Here is a 17,894-nt window from a genome sequence, read left to right as displayed (position 1 = left end):
GCAGTTTCTCCATGTGCAAACTCGTGTGCGCAGTCACGTCGTTGCCGCCAAGCCGGCCAAGATCCAGTCCGCGTTATCTTCTGTGGCGACCATTAGCAACACAATTGCAGGCCAATTCGGATTCCATTCGCGAATTCCAGTCAGAAATCACACGGCGCCATTTAAACAGGAGAGCCTTGCTGATCCTCTTCCCAATTTGGCCTGTCACCAACAGCGATCCTTCTTGTCCCGTATTCCGGTGAGCGTGAATCGCATGTCCAAGGTTGCGAGGCAGCAGTTGGGTTTACGTGCAACCAAAAATGTCCCACAAAAAGACGCTGAAAAGTGTCGTGGTGTCCCAATTGACGAAACATGTGGTGATCACGAGCAACTCGTTCCCGATTGCCGGCCCGCAGCTTCGTTGGATGATTTCCTGTTGATTCCGGAGGATTGGATTGACATCGCATCTGACGACGGGCTTCTTGTCCAGTCGCAAAAGATCGTCATAATGTTGGACCCTGAAGAAGAGGAAGAACTGAGGCAGTTTGAAATAATCGAACATGACATTCGTAATGGATACCTTCCTGTCCTTGTGCGAGACCCCAAGAAAGAGGAGCAGCGAGAGTTTGAATTTCTTGAGAAATCCATCCTTCAAGACGAACTCTATCGCCATTCGCTCGTTTTCAAGGCGTCCGCACGAGTCAACAGCAAACGACGGTTCATTCCAACAATGGATGCTATTCCTGAAGAAACTGTCGATGAAGAACGGCGACGTGAGATCCGTAAGCGAAACAACAAAGCATTAAATGCCAGAAGGGCAAAGAAGAAGAAGGGTCAATACGAAGCGAAAAAGGCGCTGCAAGAGGGTCGAGACGTTTACTGGTTTCAGCTGGAAGATACTGAGTCTGATGGATTGCCTATTTCCACGCAAGAATGGATTGGATCACACGTCCCACTTATCCATCTTGCAAACCTAGACTCTTTGTCTGCATATCCAGTAACCAACGACGTCATATCTTATCCGCAAACGCCCCTCAAGAAGAACGGAGGTATCGCCCCTGCCGCACTTCATCCGCAGGGATCCAACTACCCCCCATTTGTCCCGTTCGTCTTCGTGAAGAATTGGACCCATCCTGTCTATTTCCTCTTCGAGTCGCGGAAAGACTGAGAACAGGATTGCAGTTTTACTATTTGACATCCCTTCGTCGACGCTTTCGATATCCACGATCCATTTCTGTTGGAAAATCAAATACTGACAGGCTCAAACATGTAATATGTAAATAGCTGTACATTCTTTCCTTTCCCATTTCGTTACTACTTTTGACATCTTCCACTGTAAATAGCAATTCCCACACCAACAAAATTTTTGTAAATTTTTCCTATCAGTTCAAACTTCTTCACTTTTTAACCTGTGGAAATATCGCTAAATTTTGTTTTCAAGTTTTTTTTATTACTACTCTTCCCACACTCCCTCTTGGCTTTTCCATGTACATACTACCCCCACACAATAAATTCTCATTTTATAAACTACAAACACGACTTTGTTTTTTATTTGACAATTTCCCCTTAGAAAAAAAAACTTATTAATTATCAAATTATTATGATAATTATTAAATTGGTAAATCAGCCAAATATCTTTTACGGAAAAACTTAACTCACAGGAACGACGGATTAAAGATCAAGAATGCAAATGCGTCAAGCTTTGAACGTCAAAACGTAAACCTAGTGAATTCTCTATCGTGACACGAAAATTTTCCCGCGCTTTTTTCACCAGCCATTGTTTGGCTATGAATAGAAAGTCTACAATTATCCTTTAATTGATCCCCACATATGTCTTTCGTTAATTATTATGTTCTTCGTTAATTCGCGTAGCGAATTAACATTTCGAGATAAGTAAACGACAGATGCACACCAAATAAAAATTAAAACAACTTAACTGTAAATGTGTGGTTTTGCCAAACATGCATATCACCAGCAAACACTGCCAACCACCTACCACAGGAAGCATAAAGCAGATATGAGCAAAGCAGATATCTGAGCAACTTGAAACAGTTTTAACTTTTTACCAAATAGCCCAGTAATTTCTACCAACTCAATTTCAACCGAAAGAACCATTTGTAGATGGTTTCCCAACGAACTCAGCCAACTTTATCTATGTCAGCAGAGATGCAGACAACATGTCTAACGCTCCCCCAAGTAACTAAAGTTGTTACATGCTTCTTATACAGTTGAAAACGCAAGTCCAAATTTTGCCCGCGAGATGCCGTGATCAGAAACACAGTTTCATTACTTTCGCGCCAATAGCTACCGGAATTTTATACATGCTTCAATACTTAAAGTTACATGATCAATAATTGAATTAATACATTAAATTACGATGTGACATTCCTTCTATTAAGACGGATCGAAAGAATACGGTAAGAACATTTAAAAAGTTAAAACAATATCCTAACGAAGGGCCTAAATATTTATACTTCTCGCTGGGTTTCCTTTCAGCCTCAACTTCAATCAACCTCAGCCATTAATTCTGGTGTCATGTCCGCCGTTTTAACAAACAAAATAATATCATAAGTATTTAATAATTTTAAAATCTTTTAATTCCTGCTTAAAATTTGACTCTTTTCATTGCTAGAGCTGTTTTTCTATGTTTTACAAATTGTAAATTACAATCCACTTGATGGCTAATATATGACCTAGCTTGGTGCCATGCCGTTTACTGTTAGCTGAACATCCTATAAGTTGAAGGTACCGTTTCCACCATCCACTGTTTATTCATCTTCCATATGCAATAGGTTGGAATGCATCTGTTGGACACTGGGCCAATTGAAACAAAATGCTATAACCCCCCGGATTCAGGAGGGCAATAGATTTTTCCTATTTATATGTCTCACTTGGTTTCCTTTCAGCCTCAACTTCAATCAACCTCAGCCATTAATTGTGGTGTCATGCCCACTGTTTTAAAAAACGAAATCATATCATAGGTATTTAATAATTTTAAAATCTTTTAATCCCTGCTTAAACTTTGACTCTTTTCATTGTTAGAGCTGTTTTTTTATGTTTTACAATCCACTTGATGGCTAATATAAGACATAGCAGCTTGGTGCAATGCCATTTACTGTTAGCTGAACATCCTACAAGTTAAGGGTACCGTTTCCACCATCCACTGTTTATTCATCTTCCATATGCAATAGGTTGGAATGCATCTGTTGGACACTGGGCCGATGAAACAAAAGTTAATAGGGCCAAGTGGTGCATATGAGCTCCAACAGAGCTTAAGGTGGCATTGCATTTAGCAGCAGCATCAGCCAGAACTATGACACAATATGAACTTTAAGGTAAGATCAAAGTGATAGATATTGAATTAAATGACTTCTGCATTGTTTCTTCATTTCACTGAAATAAGGAAAATCATTATAATTTGCGGGTGATTCAATCTCGACCGGAAAAATTATGGAAGGAAGTTAGAGATTCGGAAGTTCAACCTCAAATGCATTCGCCAACTTCCTTTTCCTTTACAATATCAACATTGGACTATGTTGCCACCATTTTCAACAAATTGTTTTAGTCCCGTGTTGGAAATTACAGTCACAACTGCGACTAATACCACAGGTTTCGGCTTAACCGTTTCTCGCATCACCAGTGCGAAGGAAAACAAAACAGGTAAAGATTGTAGGAAACATCAGGTGCTTTAAAATTTAAAAGTAGTGAAGAAAAAGGTTTGCGGGAAACCTTGCTTTATCTGTGATTGGCAAACGGCTGTGTTTTCCATTGCGTAACTATTCCAAGATAGACGCAAATGGAAATTCCGGTTCGCCGCCTAGTAACAGCCGAATAAAACATCAATAGGCGGAGATTTAGACAAAGGTGAAAGTTGTAAGACGTAGTATAGAATGAGTGCCACCTTTTCTGGCACATGCTTCAAAGCTAGCAACATAATCAAAGCACATCCAGACAGGTTGCGTTCGACATCGGTTCATTTTTAGTTCACATAACTTTGAAATATATCGTGTTCTCAATTATCGATTGTGCACTGGCTATGTTAAACTGTGATCGTTTGAAGACCGGGATTTTGTAGTAAATACGATTCTTTTTTCTTTAATTTCTAGACAGGTTACCAAGAAATGGTGCTTACATACGCTTTCACGTTGGCGTCTTTGTTATCTGCAATGTTTTGTTCAGTTGGTGGTAACGCAAAGGATTGGCATACCAGTGACAGTGGTTTCAAATGGTCCCCGAAATGCGACTTCCCAGGCAACGATATTGGCCAAATACTTAGCAGCTACGATACTAGACAACAGTGTGGAAAACTTTGCATTGCCAATCCAGAATGTACCCAGTTTGTCTATGGTGATCATGATTATTGTTACATGAAAAATTCATCGATAACGACTTCTCGTTACGAACTTCCCGACCATCCTACAGCACTATGCGGATTCGTTCCATGGAGAGATTCTTCTGAGAACGGTATTTATGACAATAATATCTTCAAATAATTATTAATCGTCACGGAAATTGATTTGGTAAACATTCTTTTTTTAAGTTCAAGTGAGAGATGATTGGAATACTACCGTAGAAGACGAAGCTACTTGTCGTTTTTATGGCAACAAAAGTGTGATATTCACAACGCCATGTCGCAAAGCCAAAGATTGTGGTATATGGTACAACAGCGTTGCAATGACTCCGGGTACCAAAACCTGCAAACGAATTGGCGGAAGGCGAGGTGTTTGTTGTCCGGATCTTCCTAAAGTGGAAATTACCGAAGGGGATATTCCTCCAAAACAGAAATTTTCCAAAGAAAGTACGCAACTATTTAACAAATTCCCTAGTTTTTTGCTGATTGTCACCTTCGTCCTTCTCTTCTAGGGCAGTGGCTGACCATGATTCCCGCAAAAAGTGAGGAAATAATCGATGCCAATACGACACTTACGATCACGTGCGTCTATGCATTTGAGGATGAATATCAAAGGGAAAATTTCAGAATTGCATGGGAATTACCAGATTACCTTTTAAAAAATGCAGAGGTAGAAAATTTCATATTTTTCATTTACTAATCGTTGTTTCACTGAATTCTTTCTATCTGTTTCTGTAACAGCTCACGGAAGTGGAACGCCGTCTTCGTAAGACATTTGGCAAAAATGTGACCCATATGACATCCTCAATGACTTTGACGAATACGAAAATCTTTGACACCGGCTACTTTGGGTGTAAGGGCATTCCGTATGGGATCCAACAAATAGCAATAGTATGGCAATACGTTTTTGTTTATGGGGAGTAAAAACTGAAATCACTACGGTAGATTTGTGAATTGTTAAACAAGTTTTTCTCTTTAGATGGTATCGAACTAGTCACCGTTGCAAAGAATGAATTCTATTTTCTTATTCCACATGGTCAAATAGATTTTGAAATTTCATGCAGGCCAACCCATCCAGATGTTGAAGTATATTTGATTCACAGGCATAAGTATACTGCTCGAGGCGAGAACTGGCTCGAATCCAAAGTAAAACAAAGAGAAAATAAGAGAACGAATAAAGAAATTTACCGCCGCCATTATAAGAATATAATTCCCATAATTGTTGTAGGTTAACATTTTAGAAGATCCTGATGCTAATTGGTCCTTCGAACCGAAAGTTGGATTGAAGCTTAAGAAAGCCACTATTGATGATACTGGTCATTATGAATGTGGTGGAAAGATGAACAATGAGGAACATTCCAGGAATATTTATGTGGAGGTACTAGGTACGAAGCGCATCCGATGAGCCAGTATTATATCGGATACATTTTCACACAGTACTTTTTTTTATACTATAACTAACAGGAATGGAGTTAACAAAATTTGTTGGTGAAGACGACCCATTGATAGGGAGTAATGTTACGTTAGTTTGCCGTGTTTTCTATGAAACCGACATGGCTAAACCCCCAACGTGGGCGTACCAGATCGGCAATAACGAAGCGATGCAACCTATGAATGAAACTGATCCTCCTGAAGGTAATAATTCTATGTACTTAAATAATTGTATTTGTTAGTCACTTGACCTAATTTAACGGGAATTGAAAACTTTAGGCACCCAGATCAAGACGGATTATTTCGATTACGAGGGAAGGACACTTTACGAAAGTCGATTAGATTTTGTGGCTACTGCACCGAGCAACTACGTCTTTCAATGCCAGGCAAATGAGATTCGCACCATTTCTTTCCGTGTCAAAGGTTTGGGTGTTAACATTCGAACATTTCTAATGAAAGGGTGATCAATTAAATCTTCCTTTTTTCATTTCAGAACCAATTAACAACAATCAGACGTTTATCTATATCCGATTGCAAAATGGAATATCACAAAATTTGACGTGTGTAGGAACGTCGACAAAAGAAACCTTCCAATGGTTTAAGGTGAACTGTGAGATTGGTTAATTCTTTAATAATGTAAAAATTGATGAACGTGTAATATTTTAGGATGGGCAACTCTATGCTGGCTTGTTACGCTTAGAAGGTATTTCTTCAATTCTGCTGCTTGAAGGAAAGAGAGAAGAACTCGGTACGTACACCTGTAGACAGACAAACCAATTGTTACCACGAAGATCAGAAAGAAGTTTTATTGTATCCTACGACGATGGGAGAAGGGACACGATCGTTATTGCAGTCTCGGTAGCAGCAGCAGTTTTATTTTTGGTCGGACTTGTTACCAGTGTTAAACTTTACGTAGATAGGGTAAGTGATAATGAAAAAGATATAAGGTTTCTGTATGATCTTATGACTGATTTTTACCTAACTTTTACATTTAATTGAGGTTAATAGAAAAAGATAGGAACTGCTGGTGCTTTTAACAGACTTCTTAACGGAAATGTTAATCAATTAAATACCCAGTTTCCAATCGAGGAGCAAGTTGAATTCCTCCCCTATGATAAACGGTGGGAATTTCCGAGGAACCGCCTAAAACTTGGTTTGTATTCCTTAAGATTCTGAATAACGCCATAAAATTACTAATGCAATAACCCGTTTGAAAAATCTAGGAGTTGTGCTAGGATCTGGATGCTTTGGTCGAATTCTGAAAGCCGAGGCTATAGGAATAAAAGACTCCGATAAAGCTGTGAAAACAGTGGCCGTGAAAATGGTTAAATCGGATACAGATGTCGCCGCTATGGAAGCACTCATCAGCGAATTGAAAATTCTTGCATATCTAGGATCTCACCTCAATGTTGTAAATTTATTGGGAGCCTGCACTAAGCAAATGGATAAAGGTATTTTATGAAAGACTTCCGTATATGTGTGTCAAGGTTTGATACAGTATCTCTTTTAATTACAGGTGATTTATTGGTAATCGTTGAATACTGCCGATTTGGCAATTTACAAACTTACCTGATCAAGCATAGAAACTCATTTATCAATCAAGTAGACGAATTTGGTAATTTAAAATCGGTTGGCGAATTAGATAATAATGATACCATAAGGTAATAACAATAATAATGTTAACCCCATACAGATTGTCAAATTATTAATTGAAATGATTAATGTTTCAAGTACACACACGGACAATATTGTAGTGGATTATGATAAACTTCATTCAAACACATCCTTCCAGATAAATTCGCCCACCGAATTTTTGAACGGATCCGCTTTCAACATTTCATGTGAACCAAATAGCACAAGTATGTTTCCATTTGCCAGAATTTGCATTTCCTTTGAATGGCTCATTTCATTCCCTGATGTTGTCAGTTGCCAAATCGACAGCTGATCCAGAAGACTCTAAACCTTTTTGGCAATACCAGCAAGATCCTTCTGCAACTTCGGATGGGTCCATGTCAACACGAGACTTAATCTCTTGGGCTTTCCAAATAACTCGAGGAATGGACTACTTAGTTAGTAGAAAGGTAATTGATACAGCATATTGTTACTTCATTCAACTACCTATTCACGTTTTAATGTAATCCGCAGGTTCTCCATGGTGATCTTGCCGCTCGTAACATTCTGCTCGCTGATGACGGACTTGCCAAGGTGGCTGATTTCGGCATGTCTAGGAAGCTGTATTATGATGAAAACTATGAGAAAAAAGGGCAGGTATCATAACTAGTAGTAATTAATTAAATTCAATGGCATTAAACAAAAAAGAACGATCTGTTCATGGGCAGGGACTGATGCCTGTCAAATGGATGGCCATTGAATCTCTTGTTGATCGAAACTTTACCAGCCAATCGGATGTCTGGTCGTATGGAGTTCTCCTTTGGGAAATCTTTTCCCTTGGCAAAATTCCATATCCAGGTTAGGATAAACTAATCCAACCGTTTCGTGTATATTATTCAACCATTTAATTTTGACTCAATGTCTATCGCAGGTATGGATGTTGCTCACATACTTATTAAGGAAATTCTTCGAGGATATCGCATGGATAAGCCAAATTTTACGCCAAATTTCATTGCCGATATGATGGCCAACTGTTGGAACATGGAGCCGAAAGGAAGACCAACGTTTAGTCAAATAGAAGAAATTATTTGTAGTCACATGGAGTCAGCCGTCAGCTCTAGTTACCTTAATATGAATGAACCGTACGTTAAGCTTAATGAAGAAAGAAACAACGGAAAGCCTGCAGACCTTTATGGTCTTGCAAAGATGTTACAAGAACAAGCCTCTTCAATGCCAAAAGAAAATTCCAAACGATACTTGAACTTTCCTGTGCGATTCTCCACAATCTCCAACAATGACGAATAACTTCTCCACAAGAATTTCCGTTCGGAATACAATTTTGTTATCAATAATGTTTCCTTCCCGCATAGCGATGACTGATGAAAAAGCTTTCTTCACCCGCCAAACGTAAAAAGTATTATTTGTGTCCTTACCAACGAAGTTCCTCGAAGATATTACGTGGACAAATCACGTTTTGCTCTCTGTTTTGCTTCAGATGTAATAGGTATTTGTTTAAACGAATAGCCAAAAGAGCTCAACATTTTCGTCAGCTGAGAGAAATTGTTTCAAGCTAAATTGTATTCGGTTATCAGCTCTAGAGATCTTCTTACCGGCAAGGCGTATGAAACTCGGTGGAAACTGATGACTATTCAAAAATCCTAAAACAAGAGAACGCGGTAAGTTCAAGGTATGTTCGTTTGTTTGTTACTACCGTGTTTCGCTGTTTACGTCTCGCACAAATGAATGTCTAGTATTCCCCCTCCTTCGTTATTTCGCACTTGCGGTAGGTCGGTATACGTGTTAGACACAAAACGAATTAAGACGTACGTCATGGTAAGATCAAGGGTATATTTTAATTATATGACTGCACTGTTGTTTTTTGTTTCAGCATTTTGACAAATCGGGACTGACAACCTCAATCTGAAAAAATATCCATGGAATTTCATGGAATGGAAGTGCGGAAGTTCAACCTCGAACGCATTTACCGACAATCTACCTAGGGGTAAATTATGTTATTAACGAAGTAAATCTCGTGTATGTACATGATGATTTTTATTTAATTTTTAGCGTCTGGTGCGTAAGAAGTTTGGCAAAGTTGAATTGCTATTCCCATCATTAAAACAGAAGACATTCGCCATACTTCTGGCAAAAGGCTAAATTTCCTATTACAGGTGACAATAATTGTTTAGTTGTTTTATTTGTACCTGTTTTCTTCAACACCTCTTACCCTCCTTCATACTGCTGTGAATTTATATCCTGAACAACACGAACGTTTCGTTAAGACATTTAGTCGATTGGGTAAGACTTAATTATGTGTAAATTGCAAGATTTCGATGAAAATCACGTCCAAGTCCTTGATCTTCTTAGATATTTCGAGTGTTGTGAAAATATTCGAACCTTTCAAGTGGTATGCTTGTAATGATGGTGCGCTTATTTGTTTGGTGAGGAATTTGCATAATTGGACGTCTATTACCACAGCATTTGGCAATATTTATGCCCGTGCCCCTAATGTTTTTTTGGCTTGTCACCAATATGGTATTGCCAGGTTCACAACTCGCTATGCGGGTGCTAAATATTTCAATTTTAATAGTTGGCTATAAATAAGAAGTAAAATAGACCCGCAGTTTTAAAAGCGTTTTGTAATTGGAAATCTTACTCAACGGCGTTTGCCAAAAGAGAGCTTAAGCGCCCGATGACACACCTGAAGAGAAAAAACAACCTAAGACACAACGCAAGACCAAATCCCAATTTCCCATACCATCCAAGCAATTCAACAAGCGGAGCCCCGGTAATCATTAGGCTAGCCGAGGAACCATACTCGTTTCGAGCAATGAACCTCACTACGAAGAAGAACTTCATTACAGCACTCATCGACACAATAGGCCAAGTAATACCGGGAACGAAATGGACTCAACGTGGAGAGCTGTACATCTACCCATCCACGCATATACAGAAAACCACCCTACTCAACACGAAACTAGTGAACGATCATGCAATCTCGTGCTCGCTCTGCAAATCCGAACAAGAAGTTAGAGGTGTGATATATAATGTTCCGACAAACAACAGTGAAGAAGAACTATTAGTTATTATCTGACCAAAGTGTAATCAAAGTTAAAAGGTTTACATCCCGTGACACAAACAACACACTAACTAACTTACCTCTGGTCACACTATACTTCAGCAGCAGTACGCTACCACGCGAAGTCACCATTGCCCACGAAATTTTCACGGTGAAACGATACATACCTAGACCGTCTTTATGCCGGAAATGCTGGCAATTTGGTCACCCTGAAGAAATATGCTCCAACGATACAGCTTGCAGATCCTGCTCCAGCGCCCACGACACGTACAGCCAATGCACAAATCCACCAAAATGTCCGACTTGCTACAAATCTGACCATGCAGCAGGAACAGCAAAATGCCCTATATTTGCTAACAAACAAAAAATAATTAAGTACGCTTACGACCATAACCTCTCGGTAATAGAAGCCGGCAGAATCCATTCCAGTACAGCACAAGTAATCAAGGAACCTATAAAAAAGACAAACATAAACACGGAAGAACATAGGATGAATATAGACATAACACTTAAGCAAGAAATTGACCAGCTCAAAGCGAAAGTAGTCGAACTCCAGCTAGCGGCAGAAAACCCAAGTATACCAAGTTCAATCGATAACAGGCTGAAAGAAGTTGAAAAAGAAATCAATACAATAAAACAACTAATAGAACCGATCCTAAAATTAGAAACACAGATGACAACCGGATTCACTAGCCTCGACAACCGCATGACACTAATATACAAAATGTTTGTCCAGGACAGGAACGACAGGATAGCTCGAAAAAAAGAAAAAGTCTTGCAAAATGAGACTAGACATCAGTCGAATGACACAACAAGGAACCAGGGAAAAAGAACACAACCAACAGCCTTAAACAAATCCGGAACTGAACCATCAAGGAAAAAACAGCCAAACCATGACCACCCCACTAAGAATTATCAAATGGAACGCTAGGGAACCCCACAGACCAAGGCTAAAAGAATTCAAAAATCAACTACGATAACACAACCCACATATTGGAGGAATAGTAGCCATACTGGCCAAGATAAACATCCAAGCAACAGTAATAGAAATCAATCCCTAAACACACTCGAGGAAATAGCGCGATACCTCGCAGCCATCCCAATGGAAACAATAATCAAATGAAAGAATGTAGTTACCCGCAGTGCGAAGTGTATATTTCCCTCCCTCCTACTTGTTTACTCATTGCTATTTCCCTATATAAATGTTTACCTTTCCTCACAAAAAATTCAATAAACCGAAGCGAAGGTGTGTAAGGGCGCCCATGGCGACCCGTAAACTGTCACCAGTGGCAACCAGCCATGGCCAGTGGCACCTATTTGTTAAAAGAAAAGAAAAGTGTGATTACTTTAATATGGTTTTGTTTAACAGTGCCGAGAAGGACATTTTGCCAGAGAGTGTCCACGAGCTGGTGGGGGTGGTGGCAGTGGTCCGTTGACGTCACAAACTAAGATGAAAATATCGAAAAAGATGTGCAAACTTAACTTCTTGATGCTTTTTATAGTATGGGGAAGGGGACATTTCTCGAAGGATTGTCCACGAGGGGGCCATGGTGGTGGTGGAAGTCGTACCTGCCATGAGGTAAAAAAAAAACAACAGAAAAACATTTTTAGTGTTCATTTTTAACGAAGAAGAGGGCCATGTAGCAAGGGATTTTCCACTAGGAGGAGGCATTGGTGTCGGCAAGTGTTACATCATAAACATCAATTGTATCTTCACAAAAATATTTTATGTTCCAGTGTTCATTGTTTTACCCCAGTGTCATGAAGCTGGCCACACCTCGAAAGGCTGGACGAATCTATTCAGTGAATTGACGGAAGATGGAAATCCTCATGAACAATACATTCCGGGAGCTGTGACATGCGATGAAAAGGAACTGATTAAGGGCCTCGTCTGTAGGGAATGCTGTAACAATTTTGATAAAGTCATCCTCCATGTAAGCCATTTCTCGAAACTGTATTTTATGATTTAAAAATATCTATTGGGTTTGCTTTAGGTTGCAGGAAAAGATGTACCTCAATACATAACATCATTCGAAAAAGCCGGCCTGCACCCGCTACTACTTCAAAACATTAAGAATTCTGGGTACATAAAACCAACACCTGTACAGAAACCTTCAGTTGCCAAAACAGATTTGATTGCTTGTGCTGTCATGGGCTCCGGCAAAACGGTAATCCAATTAATTAACGCTGTGTAATTTTGAAACCTTGATGCCCTCGTACTAACTTGATTCGAATGGGTCGGTATGAACAGGTTAAGTTAAGGTAAAAGTAGTTTTGAGTGGGCACGTCGAATGATGGGCGCTGATCGAATGCTTTATTGGTTTCGATCCCGATATTGAAAAAATTGTCAACCATCCAAGGATGCCTCCGGAAGTATGTTCTCGATAGATTTTGAATATGATATTTGACTGATGTAATGCTATTTGTTTCTCTGTAGAGAATCCGTCGTGTTTGTACATTTACGGTTTCACTGGCGCCCAAGTCGGAAAATTGCCTTGTCTGGAAATTTCGCAAAGTGTGACGGCTTTTGGCAGAACTATGATTGAGAAAACAAGAGAGGAAGTGGAGTCTAAATTTTGCGTCAAAAATGGCTATGTCCATGACGCTATAGTAATATCCCTGGATTGTGAATAATTATTTGCAGAAGTACTGACTAATGGATTTTCTTTTATTTAACGTCACGTCAGGTAATTTATTGTAACACAGATTCCGTAACAGTGAAATTCGGTGTACCCACGGTGGCCGAAGCCATGGAATTAGGCTGAGAAGCTGCCGCATTTGTGTCGGCAAAATTTGTCAAACCCATTTATTTGGAATTGGAAAAGGTCTATTACCCCTATTTATTGATCAACAAAAAGAGGTAATTACGGTTCTGATTTATAAAGACTTGTTAGATGAGATACCAGTTGTACTGACTGTTTCTGTCTTCACAGGTATGCAGGATTGCATTGGACCAAACCTGAAAAGTTTGACAAAATGAATTGTAAGGGTATAGAAACCGTTCGTCGTGATAATTGTCAACTCGTTGCCAATCTTATCAATAGCTGTCTGCAGAAAATTTTGATGGAGCGGTAATCAAAAAGTCGTCAATTTTAGTATTCGAAGTTTGAGGGTTTGATATTTTCTCTTAGAGAACCGGATGGAGCCTTAGAATACGCCAAACAAACAATTTCCGACTTGCAGTGCAACAAAGGCGATATCTCACTTCTGGTGATTACCAAGGTAGAGCGTAACTATGTTTTGGAATACTGTGATTTTATCACAAAATTAGGGGTTCGAGTTCCGTATGTCATTATAGCAGCTGCTAAAAATACACCAGCCTACCTCAAGGTTCGTCTTTGGATTTCAAATTTCTCATGAACTATTAAGTTTTCACACAGTCTTCTTTAGGCGGAAGACTTGATTTTTGTCCTGGAACACAGCGTACCTATTGATGCCCAATACTATTTGGAAAATCAGCTTTCAAAACCCCTTGTTCGGATTTTTGAACCCATACTTGGATCTAAAGCGGAATCATTGTTGCTACGTAAACACGGACTCATCGCTTTTATTTGCTTGACATAATTGAACCGTTTGTATTCCGTATTGTAGATGGTTACCATACCCGGACGCCTTCAGTTGTTACTTCAAAAATTGGTGGATTGGCTAGCTTTACCACACGCAAATCCACCTGTGTTGGATGCAGAATCGTCCTTCCAGACGATAGGGCTGTATGCAAGTAAGTCTAATTTCTGCCTAATTCGGCGATGTTTGTTAAAATTACTGTTCCAATTAAACAGATTTTGCAAGCCGAAAGAATCGGAGTTCTACCAGAGGGAAATTGGCCAATTTTATGCTCTCAAAGAGAAGTTTAATCGTTTATGGACAGAATGTCAACGGTGCCAGGGAAGTCTCAACGAAGAGATTCTTTGTTCCGAGTAAATAGTTTGAGTGATATCATAATCATGTTTCATACTTAATACTAATCATTTGTCACATTTAGCCGAAATTGTCCCATCTTTTATATGAGTACAAAAGTTAGAAAAGATCTCACGGAACAGGATAAACTTATGAAAAGATTCGGCCTGCCCTGACAACCTGCCGCTCTCTTCAATGATGGTGCATACAGGTAATGGCTTGGCTTCTGTAGAATAGATTGAAAACAATAAATTACACGACTCATTGTTCAGTAAGTTCCCCACAACCAAAAGATTTTAATAAAAATTGTGTATAGCGTCGTAAGAGTCTCGGAGTTAGTAGGCGGTAAAATGCGTGACGTCATGTAATTCCGTATTTTGAAAAACGAATGTTGATGGCATTAGAAACGTCACGTCGTTGTGAATGATCCAGTAGGCGAAACATCGTACGAACTAACGCACATTGAATTAATTAGATTAAGTTCTTAGTCTTTCTGTTTTTTGTTTTTTTGTGGTTTATTTCAATATCTAGATTTTTTTCTTCCCATCCCATTTTAAAAGTTTTTTTCACTGGCAACAAATTTTACTTCCATTTATTTATTTTTTTTTCTTTCCTTTTTTTCTTTTGGTTACTGCCACCCGCGAAAGATGTAGCAAATTTGCAATAGACTAAATTCATTAATTTATTTTTTCAAATTCAGTAATTGATTCATTTGTAATTTAATTTAACTTTTTAGGAAAGGCTAATTTATACTAACTCATTATTCTTAACGCCCAATTAAAGTCTTATTTGTCAAACAAAATATTTGCTTTAGTCTCGTAGGGGGCTAGTCGCTAGGTGGCCCAGTTGCTGTGCTGAGCTGAGCTGCTGATGGCCACATTTAACATGGCGTTGTAGCGACAGGTTGTATCACGGCAGCCGAACGTGGCAGACCTTCCTTTCTGTAAATGAAATTCAAGGGAGGAACTGCAAATGTTCGGCGCCATCTTGTACGAACGATGTGGTCTGGCGAACGCCTTGCCAAGATGACCATGCATTACCTTCGAGTGTATTTAAGGTATACCATTTACTTGCTTTGTAAAAGCTAGGTTTTTAACTTGTGCATCGTAACGATTTTGAATTGTGTAAGTTGCAAGTCGATAGATTTGCTCCGCATTTTCCCCGATACCAGCACCCTGCTTCGCGAGAACTACTCTACGTTGTTCTGGGGGACTTAGACGAACATCTGAATCCGATTTTGAAGAACTCTTGAATCGATGGACACTAACAAAATATAGGTGAAATAGCTAATTTTTTTATTAGCAAGGTTCATTTGTGTTCCAATTCATTTTTCCTCTTCACTTGTGATAATTCTGCAGCGCGTCATGCAGATACTGTGATCAGCAGAAAAGGTTGGAAGTGCGCTGCCCGGAGAGCAAATTTGGGTAAAAGAAAAAAACTTATTCCAACTAGTAAGCCATTTCCTAATTCAACCAACAAAAAGGTACACAGTGAAATTTGCTTAACAATTATGTTTCTTTAATTGATTTTAAATTGGGAAACGGTGGAAAGAAAAACTTTGTTCTCTGGTAGTTTTTTAGCTACAATCCTTTTTGTTCAAATTAATTTTTGACATTGTTTACTTCATTTTCGAATGGTTCCGTTCACATTTGTTGTTCATGTGAAATGTTATATTTACCGGTTACTGCATTATACTTACCACTATTGCAAGATGTTTGTCGAGGAATTACTACTGTTATATTTATACGGAATGTTGTGTGGGAGTCCATCAGGAATTGCTGGTCTGCAGTAAATTTGTCAGGTATATGTTAACTTTCATCAGCAAAATGTTCTGCACTAATTGTGTTTGGTTTTCTTGGTATAAGCTAGGTGATGAAGATCAATGAATCAGAAAATGTTTTGCATTGGTGGTAAATGTTCTGACAGTTTGAATAGTTGTGATGTGGTGTATTTCACTTCCACACATCATGGTATTTTTATCTATCAGTTGAATTGTGGGGTTAATTTACTGTTCGTGTAACCACATTTCCTCTTGACTCATCTAGTAGAAGTTGGTGACCTGAAACAATGAACATGGAAAAATCACCTGTGCCCACGCTGACGATGATACCTGTACTGAAGTGCTGGAAACTAAAATTAATTTTCTTTACAATTTGGTTTCAGGCCATCTTTATAATTTTTTAATAGTTTTGCCTTTATTGATGAGTCTGCAAGCTCTTAGGTGATCTACTCCTTTAGATACCGCCTGTCGACGATTTGACAGCCTCACACAATTAAAGAACGTATGCCAAAAAGTAATTGATCCAATCTAATGTATGCAATGTATACTAATTACACCATTCAAATAATAGTCCAGGCCAAAGTGAGCTCTTCCGAGCAGAAAAGTGGCGGCGTATCCATTTAATTGAAAATAGGCACAAGATAACGCACAATTGGCGTCCTTGTCTCAATGGGGAAATTTTTCCGTGGATCTTATGACCGAAATGCCATTGTAGCTGTTCAAAAAAAGAAAATTGTATTATCATACAGATGTTGACTAGCTAACAATCCAGAGATAGTTCAACTTGCGAAATTTCTAGATGTGTGTGAAGCGCAATCAGCATCCTTGTTGAACTGTGAACCCAAATCATGTATTTTCCTAGAAATATCTAGGTTTTTGGATAAATAAACAAAAGACAGTGAAAAAAATCGGGCTTAAAAACATGTTAAATCGCTATATTTTAAAAATGTCTTTCGTGGGTTTGGTCGCTGTATTTGTTAAAATAAAATTGAAATGGTAGTAGCCAATATGGGGGTGGGTGGGGAGGGATTCACGCTCCAAAAGTATGTTTATAGAGTTAACATCAGTGCAGTTCCCGTATCGAAAAAGCAAGGTTTTCAATTTTTATGAATCTTTCGTTTGTTAATTTTAAAACAAGATGACGCTGCTGTGCCTCTATTTACTTGCTGACTATGAGGGAGCGGTCAAAGCTGTGTTCGAAAGTTTCTGTTAAATGTCATATTCCAATGGAAAACTTAAGAAAATCTAATGATGCCTCTGTACGTTTTCATCCCTGAGTGTGTTTTGGAAGTGAAGCCCACAGAATGTTTGGTGTTTATGGTATATGTCTTTTAATCACCTATGTCAGCTGTCAAACCAAAAAACTATTAGCAACCTACTACGTTGCATTCATCAAACTATAGCAGTGCTCATTGAGAGGTATAAGACTAATGTTTTGTTATCAGAATCTCATTGACGGATTTTGTTTTCAAGGTTTAGCTCATGAAACTTCATTTGTAAAGAATACTTCCCGTTGAGAAATGTCACCAAAGATGCAAATCCTATGGGTAGGAATACCATAGTATCGTTCTTCTACTCTTTAACCACTCATGGTCTCCTGTCAATCGTGATCTGAGTGGTGCACCATATTCATCTTCATTGCAGTGTCAACTGTAATGACAGTCATTTTGGCAGTTGTAATGTCTACTTAGTCTACCAACGGACACAGACATGTACCTCAACACAATTTCTACTGAATTTTTCTTATGCCTCTTATAGTTTGCTTT

General features: G+C 38.8%; 1 protein-coding gene, 2 long non-coding RNA genes and 1 pseudogene across 6 annotated transcripts; all 4 read left to right on the top strand.

Annotated features, from left to right (window-relative positions):
- Positions 1–2,287: 2,287 nt before the first annotated feature.
- LOC130702407 (uncharacterized) lies at positions 2,288–2,742 on the top strand. Its single transcript, XR_009004306.2, has 3 exons — positions 2,288–2,396; positions 2,476–2,550; positions 2,612–2,742. It is a non-coding gene; the product is annotated as an uncharacterized LOC130702407 (long non-coding RNA).
- A 755-nt stretch (positions 2,743–3,497) lies between these two features.
- LOC130702449 (mast/stem cell growth factor receptor Kit-like) lies at positions 3,498–8,724 on the top strand. The gene is made up of 19 exons (XM_059495742.1): positions 3,498–3,639; positions 4,086–4,443; positions 4,520–4,777; positions 4,843–5,000; positions 5,072–5,233; positions 5,297–5,476; positions 5,559–5,715; positions 5,795–5,965; positions 6,041–6,184; positions 6,255–6,364; positions 6,428–6,682; positions 6,770–6,914; positions 6,985–7,212; positions 7,278–7,422; positions 7,493–7,620; positions 7,688–7,842; positions 7,907–8,029; positions 8,101–8,230; positions 8,304–8,724. Exons 2-19 carry the CDS (start codon positions 4,101–4,103, stop codon positions 8,675–8,677), a joined length of 3,366 nt encoding a protein of 1,121 aa, XP_059351725.1. The 5' UTR covers positions 3,498–3,639; positions 4,086–4,100; the 3' UTR covers positions 8,678–8,724.
- Positions 8,725–10,941: 2,217 nt separating this feature from the next.
- Positions 10,942–14,724, top strand: LOC130702450 (DNA polymerase delta catalytic subunit-like; annotated as a pseudogene).
- Positions 14,725–15,166: 442 nt separating this feature from the next.
- LOC132087741 (uncharacterized) lies at positions 15,167–17,017 on the top strand. Of its 4 annotated transcripts, none has more exons than XR_009421288.1 (6): positions 15,167–15,405; positions 15,478–15,625; positions 15,707–16,149; positions 16,218–16,318; positions 16,394–16,642; positions 16,700–17,017. It is a non-coding gene; the product is annotated as an uncharacterized LOC132087741 (long non-coding RNA). The 4 variants fall into 4 exon arrangements; XR_009421287.1 differs by having other exon boundaries at positions 16,214–16,318; XR_009421289.1 differs by having other exon boundaries at positions 16,218–16,630.
- Positions 17,018–17,894: the final 877 nt, after the last annotated feature.

Source organism: Daphnia carinata, chromosome 6 (assembly GCF_022539665.2).
Source record: "Daphnia carinata strain CSIRO-1 chromosome 6, CSIRO_AGI_Dcar_HiC_V3, whole genome shotgun sequence".
NCBI classification, from domain to species: Eukaryota; Metazoa; Arthropoda; class Branchiopoda; order Diplostraca; family Daphniidae; genus Daphnia; species Daphnia carinata.
Note: the sequence above shows the minus strand (reverse complement) of the source record. Positions and strands in the feature narration are given on the sequence as shown.